Genomic DNA, 18,237 nt, shown 5'->3' with positions numbered 1-18,237 from the left:
AAGCGTTGTTCTAAGTCAACCATAAAAATGTTGGCATATTGTGGATACATGAGTACCTTTAGCTGTGTGCCATGGTAGTCCATGCTAACATTTTATCCTTAACCATACGGAACTATCCCACCAGTGAAAAGTACATTATCTCTGTCAAAGTTCTTGGTTAGATCCCTTAAAACAATTTACTTAATTACCACTGAGACCATAAATACTTAGGCATGACATTCTCTTAATTCCCCCTTGTGACCACAAGTCTTCTCGTTCCTTAATAAAAAGCTCAAGGCTTGTTTGATATATTTTATTAATAGCTACCCCCCCTTGTTTATGTGACGTACTTGCTTTTTTTTTTCCCCCCCAGCCTACAGATATCTTCAGTGTTGCTTGAGTGGCTGCAGTGTTAACATGTTGGAATTTTTTTTAAATGGCACTACAGTTTCCCACACTGTATATCTGGACAACTCAAGTCTTCACACTGAGCTGCATCTTAATTACTGGTCAATCCCTGAAGCCAACGATGCAATATTTTGGCTATTTCTCCTGCTGCACCTATGTCCACTCTATTCACTCCTCCTCCTCCTCTTCCCCTGCCCGCAAAAATGAGAATGTGACCATACCTAATCTAGGACAGCACTATCAAGATCCTCCAGGGACCTGCCTTCACTTGTTTTCTCTCATACAGTATGCTTTTTGACTACCCTTCCCCTTCTTTTTCTATTCTCACCCTCTCCTCCCTGCTGATTGGGCAGCACGCTGCTTATATCCTCGGAGGTGATGATCACCCTCCATTCACAATGACTTCAATAAGAGCCAAGGGGCCTAAGCAGCTCAGAAAAGGTGCTCCGCATGATGGAGCATTAGGTCCCCAGTGGTCACTTTTTTATTGATGCAAAGAGCTATAGAAGAGCTAGGTATTATTTGCTTTAATTGTGCTTGGTTGTTTACTTGCTAATTCACAAAGTTCACTGTTCTACAAGTCTCCAGTCATCAGTGCAAATGAACAAGGTTCACCCACATGAATGAAATGTCTATTTTATGTCTCACATAACCTTTATAATCATAGTTGACTGGTCGCTTAAATACAGCACAGGAAATGTGTTTTTCCTGTGGTTTCCTTCCTTTCCCCATATTTTTCACTTAATGGAGTGCTTGTGGAAGGTGCTGGATTGACAACACGATGTCACAGAAGATATCAAACACAGACAACATTAGCATAAGCTTCCCAGAATTTCCCATCAACATCTCTCACACCTTGACGTGAGGCTACTAGTTAATTTGGTCTCTGTGCCCAACGCCTAACCTCTCTGGTGAGACCTGCAGCAAGGATGCCAACTGTTCTATTTAAACCTCTGTTTGTTTGGAACTAGGTGGAGATCACAGATCTACTTCACAAAGGCCACCAAACAGCCATCAGACAGCAGGCGGTAACTCTCACTCATTAATATGAACCAGTCACTTCCATGCTGAAGTCTCGGCATACCATCACTGATCCCCTGAGCCGTCTGGATCCTTTAGAACTTATTTCCAAGCACACGCTGATTTGGCAATGCTGAAGTCACTAGCCTGATGGATTGTAATTGTTCACCTACCATTTCATCTAGACCAGTGTGGGCGAACTACAGCCTGGGGGCTACATCCACCCTTCAGACGTTTTAATCCGGCCCTTGAGCTCCTGCTGGGGAGTGGGGTCCGGGGCTTGCCCCGCTCCACGTGTGCTGTGGCTCCGCATGGCTCCTGGAAGCAGAGGCATGTCCCCGCTCCAGCTCCTAAATGTAGAGGCAGCCAGGGGGCTCCGCATGTTGCCCCCACCCCAAGTGTCGCCCCCACAGCTCCCATTGGCTGGGAACCATGGCCAATGGAAGCTGCAGGGGCAGCGCCTGTGGATGGGGCAGCATGCGGAGCCCCCTGGCCATGCCTCCACGCAGGAGCCAGGGAGGGACATGTCACTGCTTCTGGAAGCTGCCTGAGGTAAGCGCCACCCAGAGCCTGCACCCCTGAACCTCTCCCGCACCCAACCCCAATCCCCCATCTACCTCTGAACTCCTCAGTCCCAGCACAGAGCACCCTCCTGTACCCCCAACCCCTCATCCCCAGCCCCACCCCAGAGCCTGTACCCCCAGCCAGAGTCCCCACCCTCCCCAACCCTCTGCCCCAGCCCAGACCCCGCTCCTCCACCCTGAACTACTCATTTCTGGCCCCACACCAGAGCCCACAACCCCAGCTGGAGCCCTCACCCTCTCCTGCACCCCAACCCCCAATTTCATGAGCATTCAATTTCCATACCCAGATGTGGCCCTCGGGCCAAAAAGTTTGCCCACCCCTGATCTAGACCAACATTTCTCAAATGCGGTCACCAGGGGGTTTCTCTGTGTCCATGACAGCTTCCTGAGAGGTGACTGGGGGCGGGGGGGAGAGGAGGCGGCAAAGCACTGCCCCCTCCCCATCCTTCCTGGATACGCAGCCCTGCATGGCCTGGAGACAGGTGGGGCACAATGCTGCAGGAGCCCGGTGAGTTCTCAAACTGGGCTTAGGGGCGGATGAGGCTTGGGCTTCAGCCCTGGGGTGGCTGGGAGTCAGGCTCCAGCAGTGGGGCTTAGGGAGCCTGGCTGCGCGGAGCAGGGCTCCAGCCATGGGACTTCAGATGACAACACCCGGCTCCAGCTGCAGGTTTTGAGCGCTGACCGCCAGCTCTGGCCATGGGGCATCAGTTCAGGATCCAACCCCGGGCCCCCAGTGCCTCTCCCAGCCTACATCCATTCTACCATGGCCCCCACTGCCTCTGCCTCCGACCCCTTGTCCCCCATCCGGGGCTTAATTTGTCCTGGGACTTGCTGAGAAAAGTGACATTAACAAACACGCAAATATCACTTTTCACAGCCTTCCAGATAGCTACTAAGTGTCCTGTGAAAAGTGATTGATATTAACAAACATACAAATATTACTTTTCACAGTAATATTTTTATTATCGAGTCTACAAAAAAACCCTACATAAATTACAATGATGTGAATGTGTATATGTCGTATTTGTTTTTCTTAAAGTTAATCAAATATTTTAGGGAAAAAAGTGTCAATAAGGCCACCCAGCCAGAGTGGTGAGACACCAAAAAATTTGTTGTGCGAACCCCTGATCTAGACTGTGCACAGTCACTAAACGACTCAATTGAAGATATTTTGTTAAACTGTTGGTCTTCTAATTGAACAACCTTGTTTGGTTTTATTTTCCCTTGAAACACGCAAAGGCATCACTGCTACAAAAAATTCAGCAGCTTTGAGGTGGATGACTGAACTAAGGTAAATGAGCTGTAAGTCTAAAGCCTACATACATTTTTGACATGTCTAACACCTTCTCAAACAGAAAAGGAAAACAAGCTGCAGATTTTATAGTTTAACTCCTCTTCACATTTAGGTCCTTCAAGAACAGATAATAAACCTCAACACAAGTGAGGCCATCTTTAGACGTTAGACGTAGAGTATGTTTTTAATCTCAGGAATAGTCAATCCACCTGCTAAACAATTATTTTCCTTGTCCTCCCTGATATCTTGGTCTGTATCTATCTGTTGTTTCTTCACTTATACTTAGATTGTAAGCTCTTTGGGGCAGAGAGCATCTTTTTGGCATAATGAGGCCCTGGTCCATGACTGATGCTGCTAGGCACTACCACAATACAAATAGTGAATACTGTAACAACCTTTATAGTTGACTACAGTACACTGTATTTGGTTAACTATATTCCAAGCAGCAAACAAGCTTACTTATTTTTACACAGCAGTTAACGCTGACATAACAAAAGGCCTTTAAAGTTAAGTCATTGTAATTGGAGTCCTTGTCAGAGAGCAGCTTTGCGAAGTCACAGAAGAATGTAAAGACAGGTTCATGCAGTTACAGATGGTTCTGAAATCATCTGGTTGAAGTGACAAGGACATTACCAATATAGCTTTTCACCTTTCCTGGGCTGCCCTAACAATAGAACTTGAAAGCTGGACTTTTGAAACAAACAAATTCAATTAATTTATGCATTTGGCACCCATGGGAACCAGTTCATGGGAAAAAGGTCAGAGCACTTAAATTCTTGTATTTGCCAAGCAGTGAAGCAGGTCGAGGAGTTATGGGGTGGGAAGTTTAATGGTCACAAAAGGTGTGGGGTTGAGATCTGGGTCTGAAAATTTCATCCGCTGGCATCTTACAGCTTTTAATATGGCATTTAGTCCCCATTATTATGGGTCCCAAGTGGTAAGAGAGACAAAATATTAAGTAACATAAGTGAATGAGACTGCAACACAACTAGACCTGCCAACAAAAGATCCTACAATGAGACGACAATCTCAGCAGGTCCACAACAATGGATACCAAAGTCTGTTATTTATCCATACATCAAGTGCAACAGTGCAATTTTTCCTCACACCACCCCAGCCATTGGTCTCATCTCCAATACAGCAAGACCATCTACAATTGCAAGGGTAAATGAATTTCCATCCCCAGTCAGACATTAATTTTTCTGCTGAGCTGCTGAACAAGGGACCCCATTTAGTATTGCTACTTGTTGCCCAACAGACAAATGGTATCACCTAGTCGTTTCATAGAACCACTCAAACAGGTGCCAGAGTATAACAGACACCTCATAGACTAGAAGGCTCTTTATTTCATTGTCATCTGTCTGAATCAAAATGGATACTGTGAATTAAGTGCGACAACAAATTTCTTCTCTTCAAATATTGCATTTTGCTCCATTTATCATAAAACTACATCCTTGAAAAATAAAATGTAGAAGCTACTGCCAAAAGCAAACATATATTGTTTTCCTTTCTGACCACTGGTGCACAACCGGTGCTTGGAAAAGCTTGAGGGCTTTGAAATAATTTCCACTGGTCTGCCAAGAGCTTTTAGCTCAGAGAAGTCACAAGACTTTGTACCTTGACAAATCACATAATTCTCCTCACACTCCACTTTCTACATGATTTTAGCAGGCACTAAGTTTCAAAGCACTAGAGATCTCTATCTGTTGAGGTGTTTGTACAGCACTCACCCCTGTGGTATCTGAGCACCCTATCAAATTATATAAATCCATGTAGGTGGTCTGAACAAAGACATATGTTTTGTCTTCTCCCCCTCCTTTCAGGGGTAGTTAGAAGTCACTCTTTATATCTCACTATTCTTTTCTCCACTATCCCAGGAGCAGCAGAGTAATGGATTTTTGTCTCCTATTATGGATAGTATACAACAAAGAGACAGGTGTTATATTTTCCTCCAAGCCAATCAGGGTTGTGATCTTCCTCATCTCTTACAGAAGGGAGTTCACAGCCTTGGACCAGCTGCCAAAAAAGCCTGTCTTCAGCTCCCATTACCCCTATCTTAACTCTTGAGAGTTTCATTGTCCCCATGGATTGCAGCTGCCCTTGAATATCTCCTTCTGCAGTTAAGAGGCTGTTTTCTTAGGGTGAAAGCCCTCCCCAATGCAGAGGGCCAACACAATGCTGATGTACAACAACTGAAGTCCCACTTAAAACCAGTTTCTAAGTTGCATGAAGACCTTTTGCTGGCCCTCTTCATGGGGGTGTTTCACATTGAGATGGCTTAGTTCCAGCCCAAGGACAACTAAGAGGACATAGAGTTAGAGGTTAATACTTTCTACCACTTGAAAGGCGGGATTCAAAGCTGCTATCACGGATATAAAATATTGGTCTTGAGCTTTCGTGTTTCTTGAAATACTAAAGCCAAGTTGGAATTAAACTGGACAAAAGCAAGAGGGTAATCAGAAAGATGGGATTTTTAATTCATGATGGGGGATGGAAATATAAATTACTATGTTATGCTTAGGGCCCTACCAAATTCACAGTCCATTTTGGTCAATTTCACAGTCATAGGATTTTAAAAATTGTAAATTTCATGAGTTCAGGTATTTAAATCTGAAATTTCAGGGTGTTGCAATTTTAGAGGTCCTAACCCACAAAGGAGTTGTGTGTGTGTGCAGTGGGAGAGGGGGGGCTGCAAGGTTATTGTAGGAGAGGTTGCAATACTGCTACCCTTACTTCTGTACTGCTGCTGGCGGCGGCACTGCCTTCAGAGCTGGGCAACTGGAGAGTGGCGGCTGTTAGCCGGGCACCCAGCTCTGAAGGCAGAGTTGCCGCCAGCAGCAGTGCAAAAGTAAGGCTGGCATGGTGTGGTATGGTATTGCCACCCTTACTTCTGCGCTGCTGTTGGGTGCCCGGCTAACAGCCGCCGCTCTCCAGCCGCCCAGATCTGAAGGCAGCACAGAAGGGGGACAATACTGCAACCCCCCTAAAATAACCTTGTGACCCCCTGCAACTCCCTTTTGGGTCAGGCCCCCCAGTTTGAGAAATGCTGGTCTTCCCTGTGAAATCTATATAGTATAGGGTAAAAGCACACAAAAGGCCAAATTTCATGGTCCACCGTCCAAATTTTCACGGCTGTGAATTTGGTGGGGCCCTAGTTATGCCATTGGAAATCAGGGATTTGTAGGAGTGATAATGGCAGAAAGTCTTTGTTGCTAGCCCTGATATCATAGCTCTAAGATATTAAACTTTAAATCATCACTGAATCCTCAGTCTTGTATATCTTTTGTGGCACTGATCCAGAACTGAACAGAATAAATCCCTGACCTCACATCAGTATAATTTTCAATCCCAGAACAAGATCCACAGGACTGTTACTAACTGGAGATCAGATGTTTGATAAATGCACGCTACTAACCTTGTTTGTTCTTGGGTTTAACATCAGTGGTTTGCCTTTTTCTTTTGTGTGCACGGTGCGACATGCCAATGCACAGGGAGTGGCAACTACTCTTAATCGGGAGAGCATTTCTTATAGTTCACCTGAGAAAAAGGAAATGAAATAAATCAAATATAAAAATACTTCACCACATGTTCACATTTCTATGCCTGCTAACATGAGAGGGAGAAATCAATACACATCAGATAGTGCTAGCCTGGGGAGTCCTAGGCTTATAACCAATAATATTTTGTGGCAGCCAGGAAAAAGAAAGAGGGGAAGAGGGTCCTCACAACTATGCTGACGCGTCCATAGTGCACTACATAGACCTTCTGACTTGGGTCTGTGGCTTGAGCTGCATGTGCATGGCAAAATGGCTTGGACCTTAGACTCAGTGGGACTGACCCGCCCCCAACAGGATCCTAAGACCCGGACCCTGAGTGCTTGCTGACCCAAGTCAGACTGATTTGCGTGTGGACAGAAGCGATGCTTGGGCTTAGCCTTGAGTCAGAGCCCGGGCTTAGTGAGCAATGTAGACATACCCTGAGTCGACAGAACGTTGGAAAACTGATACATTTGTTATTGTACAGGGGACTGTATTCAGCCAGCATGTGCCACGAATTACCCGATATTTGCACCCTGTACTTAGAATAGAAAACTGCTGCTGGCCAATATTGACCTTTTAATGGCGACCAATAAACTTGCCACCAGTGTAAACACCAAGGAGGAGAGAATTATATAGGATAGTACAGAAAAGAACAATGGAGGCTGAATGTCAGGAAAAACTTCCTGACAGAGAAAATATATTGGCCTGTGCAATAGTCTCCTAAGGGAAGTAATGGAAACCCTGTTACTTAGCACATTTAAAACTAGACTAGAGGAAAAACTAGTAAATGTAAAAGAGGCAATAAACAAGATAAACTAACAGGTCTCTTCCACCTCTAGACTCTTATTTCAGCCCTTAAAAAATGGAGCTCTGCTGGGACAACTGGTGGGTATGCATTTCTGCAGGGTGTAATTTTCCAGAGCCTCCTTGTAAGATCCTGTTAGTGTTACCTTACAAACCTAGAGCCCAATCCTATGAAGTACTGAATGTCCTCAGATCCCATTCGGTTCAATTATTATTAGTTGGATTATGGTTAGATTGCAAGATCTTTGGGGCAGGGACGACCACTTACAACATTTGTACAGTACCACTTACACGTTTGTACAGGTCCTGGCCTGACAGGCCTTTAAGTACCACCATAATATAAACGTTTAATAATAATTGTAACCCCAGAGGCCCAAAATAGGGTTGTGGCCCACTGTGTCAGGAACTGTACAAATACACACAAAGACACAGTCTAAAGAGCTTACAGTTGAAGGATGTAGTGTTGATAAGCCTCAGAACTTCACAGTACGGGGCCAGAGGTAGCAGATTTTTGTTATATTTTAATGCTTTGCTCCTGTGTTACATCAAAGCCAGGCTTTCCCAGTTAAATACAGAGCTGGGTTAGCTTTCACATGCACATACATTTGCTTTCATAAGGCACACACATTTGTTCAAGCGAGCAATAATATGCTCACAAGATCAAAACTAACTGAATAATAAGCTGCACAGGGAGCCCTTACCTAGTAACAAATTCAAAACTACCAAAAAGTGTAAGCCATTTTTGAATAATGAAATGCTACCTGGTTTGGTTTTATAAAATGATTTATAGGTGGACCACAAATTACATTAGGGAATGACACTATCTTAATCAAACATAACTTGAATATTTGTAGCAGAAGTTATGTCTTTTAAATTATCTAATCAGCTGTTAAACACTATATGATGGAAGGGAAAAACCATATAGTATAATCTGATAATTTCCTTGAAAACCGTTCAAAAGTATCTAACAAAGTGCTTAGGAAAATTATCTCCCCCTCTGCCCCCCACATATTTGCATTTCTTCATTGCCCACAGAGTAAAGTTACAAACACCAGGAGTACCAACTGACTGGTCAACCACACACCTTATTTGGAACCGGAAGTACACAGTCAGGTAGCAGCAGAGACCAAGAAAAAAAAAGAAAAAGAAAAAGGCAAATACAGTACAGTACTGTGTTAAATGTAAACTACTAAAAAAATAAAGGGAAAGTTAAAAAAAAGATTTGACAAGGGAAGGAAACTGTTTCTGTGCTTGTTTCATTTAAATTAAGATGGTTAAAAGCAGCATTTTTCTTCTGCACAGTAAAGTTTCAAAGCTGTATTAAGTCGATGCTCAGCTGTAAACTTCTGGAAGAACCATAAAGTTTTGTTCAGAGTTACGAACATTTCAGAGTGACAAACAACCTCCATTCCCAATAACGCTGAGGTTCTACTGTAGCAGAACGCTACCCCTATTTACACAGCAACTGTACTCTGTTTCTCAATCACTGCTCCTTTGTTTGTATGTATGTGCCTTTCACTTTAAGAAAGTGTGATTTGAAGCACATACGTGCAGTGGGTTTGTTGTAAAGTACATTAGTTTAGTGTTTGTAGACAGGGTAATGGAAGTCTTGTTAGTATTAAAAACAAATGCTGCTTTTAACAGAGTAATTCCTCACTAGGTGGTGGTGGACTGAACACAGCTGGCTTGTCAGAATTAATCAGCAGTGCTGACAAAAATAACTTTGTAAAGAACAGGGTCTGATAAAACAAAATTAAATTCATGCTACAAACTGTCATCATTTGGGCACGGCAAATTCAATTCTGAGTACAGTTTAAATTCTAGCCACTTGTTTACCATTATTATGCAATTTCAAATTAATGCTCTATACATATGAAGCCAAAATTATTTGAGATAGCAATGCAAAAGTAACATTTAATATATATCAGCATTCTCTGAGGCTGGTTTCAATTTGTCAGTACTAAATATCTTAAACAAGGAACTATAATTAAGCCAAACCCAACCTCTTTCCTGTAACTGAATTCAATCACCTCACTACAACAAATGAGCACTTATGAACAAAACAGTACTCCCTTTCCTCTTTTGAATGCAGGAGGCTTAATTCCAGGTACTGTATAACCCAATAAAATAGATTAGTCATTTTTTTTTGTCCTGGACTCTCCTTCCCCAGATCTATTACTTAGTCATTTCTATTTCATCCTATCTCTTTTATCATTCCCCTGAACTGACCTCCCTTGTTCCATTCTCTTCAATTCATTTCCACATTTCCAGCTCACACGGACCTTTGCATTTTAAAATAAAGGCCTAAATCTTGCTCCACAAAACTCTTTGACTTCGATGGGAGTTACAGACATACTTAAAGGCAAAACTTAACCTTAATTTTTTTTAAATATAAATGAGAGCCAGAGTTATTTACTGCTTTATAAAAGTTTAGTAAGACAAACAGGCCCATGGGGCAGACCCTCCAACTGAGAAACTGCAGGATTGAGCCTCTATAAAATTACATTTTGTATTTGCAGTACAACAGCTGTTCAGATGAAGAACAATCACAAGGCAGTGCTAATACCTTTTAGACAGTTTGTAAGTGGGTGCTGGAAGGGTTTGTAGAAGAGTGTTTTTAAAGAGGGATCTGAGTTGAGGTGGTGATGTTTTGCTACATAAGACAACCAGAAAAAGGAGGGAAGTCAACTGTGGGGGAAAAAAATATATATAAAAGGAAGTGAAAGCAGAGATGTAAGCAGAGGTGCAGTTCTGAACAGGGATAAGAAGAGAGAACACAGGAACTGAAAGAGGAATAAAACGCCATCTAAAATCTGCCAGCATAATCAAAACTAGACGTTTCCCCCCCCCTTTTACCTTCAGTAACCAATAGTACAGTAAGCAACAGCCCTAAACAGAATGTGTTATACAACCAGATTTGATTCAATATAACCAGTAATTTTTAGCACAATATTGCTTACATTCTGTGTCACTGTTTAACTGCGTCTACATTTTTCAGCATATTGGATGACCGTTTTCCTCCGTGGAGTATCTTATCAGGAGGCATCTGGCCAGTTCAAACTAATTATTAGTATTATACAAGTGCACTTATCTAAGAGCAAATGTTTTTGTTAGTACAATTACGGATTTGTTAAATTTCAAAGGCTGCTTTTAGGGAAAAATATTCATTATACTTTTATAGGTACAATTACATTCCCAATTGAATCATGTAGTTCACAGAGCCAATTAAAGCAGTCTGCTTCAATTAACATTGAAGCTTATCTGGGTCACGAATTACAGCTTTAATACTTAGTAATATGTTTCAGCAGAGTTGCAATTCATGTTCAAAGGCTTTGCAGCCATCCCTCAGTTTCAACGACAACTGATCATTAAAATAATATTTCAAGTATTTCCTCCCATACAAAATGTCAGAGTGCTTGGATAGGAAATTAGTACAATTTTCCTTTAATATAGGGATAGCTCAGTGGTTTGAGCATTAGCCTCCGAAACCCAGGGTTGTGAGCTCAATCCTTGAGGGGGCCATTTGAGATCTGAGGCAAAAATTCAGGATTGGTCCTGCTTTGGGCAGGGGCTTGGACTAGATGACCTCCTGAGGTCCCTTCCAACCCTGATATTCTATGATAACTAGAATCAGTAATAAACGTTTATTTTAAATATCGGGTGAAACTCTTAATTTAAAGGATTGCACAGGCCTCGCTAAGCTTCCTGAGTTTCTAGGAAAACAAAATGTTTATTACATAGTAGTACCACCTTTGGCCCAGCCAGCGTTGTCACATACAGCAGTAGCAATTGTTTTGTGAATCTGTACAGTCCTGAATCATGGCTAAGTCCTTTTTTCAGTTTAAACCAATTTTTACTAAAAAATTCCTGGGTTTTACAAGTATTATTCATTTTTTTTCTGATTTTCACCCTACGTTTGTAGCTTTCAAATTTATAAAAAATAACTTGTTTTATTAGGAAAATACAATACATTGCATGAGATATATATATTACGATAATACATTAGCCTGTGTGTATATGCAAAGCTGCCTGTTGAAGTAAGGCTATGTATTAGTCTAGAAGATGCACACAATAAACCAACAGGCACACACGCAAGCTCTGAAGGGCGTGTGCATCTGAACGTACTGATGAACCTCATGCCCATCACATACACATTTCAAGCTGATAGCAGATAACAGTTTAAAGACTTTACATACTAAAACGGGAAGAAAATGAAAATCTGTATCAGAATACATTTCAGAGGACAAGGAAATATTCAAAAGTTTAAAAAAAAACAAGAAAAAGATGAAGTTGAGTGTATGCACTGCAAATGGTGTGGCCCAATTATTAAATATTAATATTTGTAGGCTAATAGTTCCAAGTCTACAACACTAAACCGTTTATTCAAATGAAAAGTTTTATTTGGGGATTAGAGGTGTATTGTTTTCTTAAACTCAGAGGTGGCATAGGTGGAATTCAAAGCATTAATCTACGGAATACCTTTCCCCTGTCTTTCCAGCCACCAAAATAAACCCCAATATTTACCCAGAAAAACCATTAATTTTTTTTGCACTGATTTTCACCCATTTTTGTTGTTGTGGTAATAAACACTGATAAATTCCCAGGAAAAATTAAATAAAGTAAGAACTGAAAACAAAGGGCCCTAATCATGGCACAGGCATGGAGGTTTGGGGTATTTTGTTAACTAAACATGGCTGATCTTCCCAAATATGACTCTCTCTCTCTCTCTCTCTCTCTCTCACACACACACACACACACACACACACAAAGCAGACTACAATTCTGAAATTGGGCGACTCCCAGGTCTGAATGCACTTCCCTTTAGGTCTTTTAAAAACAAACAAACAAACAAAAACTTCCCTCCACCTAGCAGATTCCACCAGGGTTACTTTACTTGGAGGAAAGTGCTTTGCTGAGCGCGAGATATGGGGCAATTTCCATTTGCCTTAAGGGTGGCCTTAAATTACATACGTGTATGTATAAGAGAGCCCAGAGTTCATATTTGGGAGTCAGGTGTTCCGGATCCTATTCCATATTCTGCCACTGATTCATTCGGACACTGGACTAGTCATTTCAATATTGTGTGCCTCAGTTTCCCCAACTACAGAATGGGGATATTTAGGTATCTGTCACAGGAGTTACAACACCATTTTAACTGACATCTGTAAAGTGCCTTGAGATTCTCAGATGAAGGAAGGTACTATGGAATTAGGAAGTATTATACAATGCATTTGCAGATGCTGACTGTCTCAAACAGCAATAGTAAACAGGCCACCTGAGACACAGGTGAATTTTAGACCTCTTTTTCCCTCATCATTGCGTGGCCAAATCAATCCAATAGTGGGTCTGTAGCCTCCAACGAGGGAGAAGAAACATTAAATCTAAAGTATTTATGCGGGGAACATGCCTCTGACCTACACAGTTTGAGACATTCAGCGCAGGAAATGCCCACCAGCTCAATTAAAACAAACAAACCTGCAGGACGCATGTAGACTTCTTGCAGCATTCGATATAAGCTGGAGTTCTCACAGTCCAAATAGAAAGAAGTACTAGATTATAAAGCTATAACTACACTACAGACCTTACATTGGCACAGCTGTGCCACAGTAAGGTCTCCCATATAGCTGCTCTATGCCGACCGGAGAGAGCTCTCCTGCCGGCATAACTAAACCACTCTCAACAACTGGCCGTAGTCATATGCATCGACTTCTAGTTTTCCCTGAGGGTGCTTCACCCTTGCTCTGCCATGAGGCCTCACCTCCACTTCACCTCTTCCCCCAAGGCCCTGCCCTCATTCCACCTCTTCCTGCCCCCTCGAGGCCCCTGCCGCCACTCACTGCTCTCCCTCAAACCCCTCCCAGGTTAGCTCAGTGGGGGCACCGCCAAACAGCTGTGGCTGGTGGGTGCTAAGCACCCACTATTTATTTCTGTGGATGCTCCATCCCTGGAGCACCCATGGAATTGGCACCTATGGCGGTAGCTATGTCAGCGGGAGAGCGTCTCCCACCAACACAGTGCTGTCCAGACTGGCGCTTTTGTCATTGAAACTTGTGTTGGTCAAGGGGATGGTTTTTTCACACTCCTGACCGACAAAAGTGCTAGTTAGAGAAAGCCTATGTCTAGCGATATCGAGAGACTCATAAAAGCTCTTATCTCACCACACAACGTGAGAGAAGTCTTTAATAGACAGGTTTCATCCGATGAAGTGAGCTGTAGCTCACGAAAGCTTACGCTCAAATAAATTGGTTAGTCTCTAAGGTGCCACAAGTACTCCTTTTCTTTTTGGTCTTTAATAGAGTAACTGATCCAGCAGTTACTGTTCTGGAGTTCTTAATACAATGATCTTATTAGGTTCTAAAGCAGCCTTGCCCAGAGCTATTTTGTGGAAGGTGCTGTTCTGATTTAGGGCTCAATCCTGCAAAGGCATGTGCTTAACTCTATTACCACGAGTAGCTCCACTGATTTCAATGGGAAGACTCATGGTAGGAAAGTTAAGCACTTGCATAAGCGTGTGAAGAATTGGTGCCCTAGTCTGAAGAATTCTCATAAGGACTGTGGATGGTGAACTGCCCATGAGGCTTCCTTCAAGCGTGAAGAGCCTTAATCCAGCAGAACCAACATGGTTTCACTGCGAAAAGCGGGGTGAGGAGACAGAGCAAGTTTCAGAACAATATTCTGAGGTATTCCCTGGGACTCCCAGCACTGCAACTGACAGGGGACACAGTGAGGGAGTAATGGAACAAAACCAGAGGATCCATGGTCATTGCTCCCTTCTTTTCCAGTAGCAGTTCCACTGCTACCCTGCGCTTGGAAGAGAAAATACTTTCCTGCAGAAAAGCCCAGAACAGAGCCTAACCATTTGGGTTGCATGCTAAAATTAGATGTAGCCTAAATAGGAGCAACATGGAAACGATTCACTGTTATAAGTAAGGCTCAGTCATTCCAAACATACTGAACAGCCAAATACTTCTTTTTAAAAAGTGTTCCCCCCTGCACAACAAAAAGACTCTAAAAACACATACCTAAAATTAGACACTAGCTCATGCAACAGTTCAAAATGGTTCCTTCCACTGTTACTGTTGAAATGGAAACTTCTGTTGCAATCCAAGAGAACATTTAATGAGCATCCACCAAAGCACAGCATGCTAAGGCCCCATTGTGTTTGGTATTGTACAAACACAGAACAAAAAAAAAAAAGGACAGTCCCTGTCCCAAACAGCTTACAATTTGTAGACTCATCACATTCTCGGTTTACATGAGACAAGCTTCTAGTTTCTTGTCAGGTGTCACCTACCGGATTCATATGACACCAACGTATGTTATTTCCAAGGAGTCACGATGAGCACAGAAGGCCCATACCAAGCTCATGATCACACATATGCAGTGATGAGCTGCCAAAATCTTAACAACCCGTTCCCTCCTCACCCCACAAGGGGGTCGTGGCCCACCCCCGGGACTCCTGCCCCATCCACCTCCTCCCCTGTCCCCTGACTGCCCCCAGAACCAGGCAGGAGGGTCTCGTGGGCCACCGCAGTGAGTGCCCACCCCGCCCCTAAGAGCCAGAGGGACCTGCCGGGGGGCAAGGTGGGGAGTCCCGGCATTGCTTACCTGGGGCAGCTCCCAGGAAGCATCCGGTAGGTCCCTCTGGCTCCTAGGGGACGGGGAGCGTAGCTAGGGGGGGGAGCAGGGACAGCGGCCGCTCCCCCCACTGATCACATCAAAAGTGGAGCCTTAGGCACTGGCTCCGTGGGTGCTCTGGGGCTGGAGCACCCATGGGGAAAAATTGGTTGGTGCAGAGCACCCACCGGCAGCTCCCTGCCCCATGGCTGGCCCCAGCTCACCTCACTTCCGCCTCCACCCCTGAACGGGCCACCACGCTCTGCTTCTCCGCCCCTGCTTCCTGCAAATCAGCTGTTTGCTCAGGAAGCCGGGGGCGGGGTTGGGGGGGCTGAGAAGCAGGCAGTGGCTTCGCACTCAGGCCCAGGGAGGTGGAGGTGAGCTGGGGCGGGCAGCGGTTCCCCTGCGCCCCCCAGGTTACCTGCTGGTGCGCAGGCAGCCCTCCTTGCACCCCTCCCGCCCCAGCTCACCTCCGCGCTGCCTCTCTGGGCCTGAGTGCGAAGCCATCACTTGCTTCTCAGCCCTCCAAGGCTTCCTGCGCAAACAGCTGATTCATGGGAAGTGGGGGAGGAGACGCAGAGTGGGGCGGCATGTAACTCAGGGGCAGAAGCGGAGAGGAGGTGAGCTGGGGCTGGGGAGCTGCCGGTGGGTGCTCTGCACCCACCAAATTTTCCCCATGGGTGCTCCAGCCCCAGAGCACCCACGGAGCCAGTGCCTAAGGTGCCACTTTTGGCCGGTCGTTAAATTTGGAAGCCCTTTTAGAACCCGTTGTCCCTTGTGGGACAACCTGTTCTAAAAGGGCTTCTAAATTTAACAACCAGTTCTAGCGAACCAGTGTGAACCAGCTCCAGCTCACCACTACACATATATACATACACACACATACCCCAACAAAGCAGATATTCATTTGTCACAATGGTAACATTTTTCTGGGACAAAGAATAGTTCTTCTACCATAGCTTCATCCATATCACAAATGCAGTAGAGTTTCCTTTAACTGACTACTGGTTAATGCTATTACTTGACTTTCTCAGTTTTACTCAAGCAGAACACAAGCACCTAAACGTACAGTGTAATAATAAGATGAAATTTAACAGGAATGCAACAATGGCATTTCAAATCATCACTGACATTTCTTTTACCAGATAGACAACAACAGATCAAACCAAGGCTTGCAGAAGCTAGTTCTAAAAATATCAACCGGCCTAACATTTCCTACTCAAAGCCTGCATCAGCATTTCCACTAATTATGAACTTTTACTTTCAAGGCTTTATGGCTCTGCCATAAAAATTCACTCCAGGTTCAATGTCAGCACGCAAACTGTCAGCTCAGGGACAGGGCTTCAGATATTTCAACAGTATCTAAGCCCTGTGTGTTTTCACAGTGGCCTGACTCAAGAGGTTTCTGTTTACAACAGCAAAGTCTTGCAACTCATTAGTTTGTCGTTTTCATTTTCACTTTTGCTATTTTGGAAAAAAGAACGCATGAATAACCAATCCATTTTACTGTGTCAACAACATACATCTTGCTTCCTTTCATAAAAAGATTAAGTTGTTCACAAGGAACCCGCCTGTCTGGGGGACACACTCCCTTCCTGGCTGAGCAGACGGAATATTCGACACCAGCAAGAGATACAGAAGACTGCAAGCGGTTTAATTTCAAGAGGCGGCATTTGAATGGAGTAGTTTGCAGGAAGTGGAGCGAGAACAAAGCCGTTGTGAGCAGGAGGAACGGTACTCTCCCTAAAGGGGAAATAATTTTCAGTGCAATCTAATTGCAGAACCAATTTGCTCTCCAGAGGCATCTTGTGAGCAAGCCATCCTTAGGCAGGGATGGTTTAGCAGTAGCAAGACACACAGAACCCTCATCATCCTACATCAATGTGAACATGGCCTATAGGTGTAGCAGCGATGCTCCTGTTACAACAGGACGGAGCAAGCAGACAAGCAGGATTTATTATAACAGAACTGCTCCCTCAGAAGTGCTGCCTATGATGCTGGTATTTGTGAAGCCTGTGACTGCAATAATAAACAACAACAACCCAGGCTTAATCTTGACCACTGCCTGAACCAAACACTGTGGCTCTCACCCATGCCCCACACACATCAGGGAGCAGACAGATGCCCCAGAACAAGGCTCCTAAGGAGGAAGAGTTTCAGGAAGGAAATGACCAGGAAACAAAGTCTTGTACAAAATGCCCCAAAATGGGGCCTTAAAAGAGTTGTAATGCTCTTAATATTGAAATGGAAAATAATTACCAGGGCAGGAGCTGCTACCTCTTCCTCCTGCTGCTGCCCTCTGTGTGATGCTGCCCCAGGACTTGAACCTGCGTTAGTCTCTGCACCAGCCAGCAGCTCTCCTCCGCCAGAGATACTTCCCCCTCGGCAGCGTGCACGGAATGAAACAGGCAGGGCAGAGCCTGGGAGGGACACTCCAGAGGGCGGGGCGTTCCCTCTGACTGACAATTCAACTCAACTAATGAGAGGCGGCGGACGGATGACGCTCAGCTACCCAGCTCTCGACGCCGCCGGCAGGGAGGTGGGGCTGAGACTGGGAGGGAGCAGCTGCTGGAGATGCTAATAAGGCGAATAGGGACAGCCAATCAGCGTGCGAGATGAGCAGGGACACGGGGGGCGGGGGAGGGAGATGTTTTAGCCCTGGGTCCATGAAGAACCCAGCCAAGGGTGGGGGAAGGCTGGTGGGGCTAGTTGCAGAGAGATGGGAGAGGGACGGAAAAGGAGTGGGGATGGGAGGGTGATTATGGAGTGGCTGGGGGACTGAGGTGGTGGCAGGTGGAATGGAGTGGGGTGGGGGGAGAATCTGGGGCCTGAAGGGGTGCAGGAGATGTGAGACTGGAGTGGTGGTGTGGAGGGACAAGGCATCGAGTGGACGGGGTGGGGGAGGGCGTTACCCATATTTCATGCTGTGCTATGGCTCATGTGCATTGCCCTCACGCTGCACAAGCCCAAATGTGGGGTGCAGAGAGGGACA

At 44.6% G+C, this 18,237-nt stretch overlaps 1 protein-coding gene across 1 annotated transcript in view; it reads right to left on the bottom strand.

Annotated features, from left to right (window-relative positions):
• Positions 1-17,636, bottom strand: part of ME2 (malic enzyme 2) — a 47,180-nt gene extending 29,544 nt beyond the window's left edge. Inside the window, exons 1-2 of the mRNA XM_077816676.1 lie at positions 17,505-17,636; positions 6,701-6,822 (exon numbers count right to left, since the gene is read on the bottom strand). Coding sequence (XP_077672802.1) covers positions 6,701-6,808 — 108 coding nt within the window. The 5' untranslated portion in view covers positions 6,809-6,822; positions 17,505-17,636. The remainder of the gene's footprint in view (positions 1-6,700; positions 6,823-17,504) is intronic.
• Between the last annotated feature and the right edge of the window lie 601 nt (positions 17,637-18,237).

The sequence above is a fragment of the Eretmochelys imbricata genome, chromosome 5 (genome assembly GCF_965152235.1).
Source record: "Eretmochelys imbricata isolate rEreImb1 chromosome 5, rEreImb1.hap1, whole genome shotgun sequence".
Lineage (NCBI taxonomy): Eukaryota > Metazoa > Chordata > Testudines > Cheloniidae > Eretmochelys > Eretmochelys imbricata.
The sequence above is the reverse complement of the archived record's forward strand: the minus strand, read 5'-3'. Positions and strand labels throughout refer to the sequence as shown.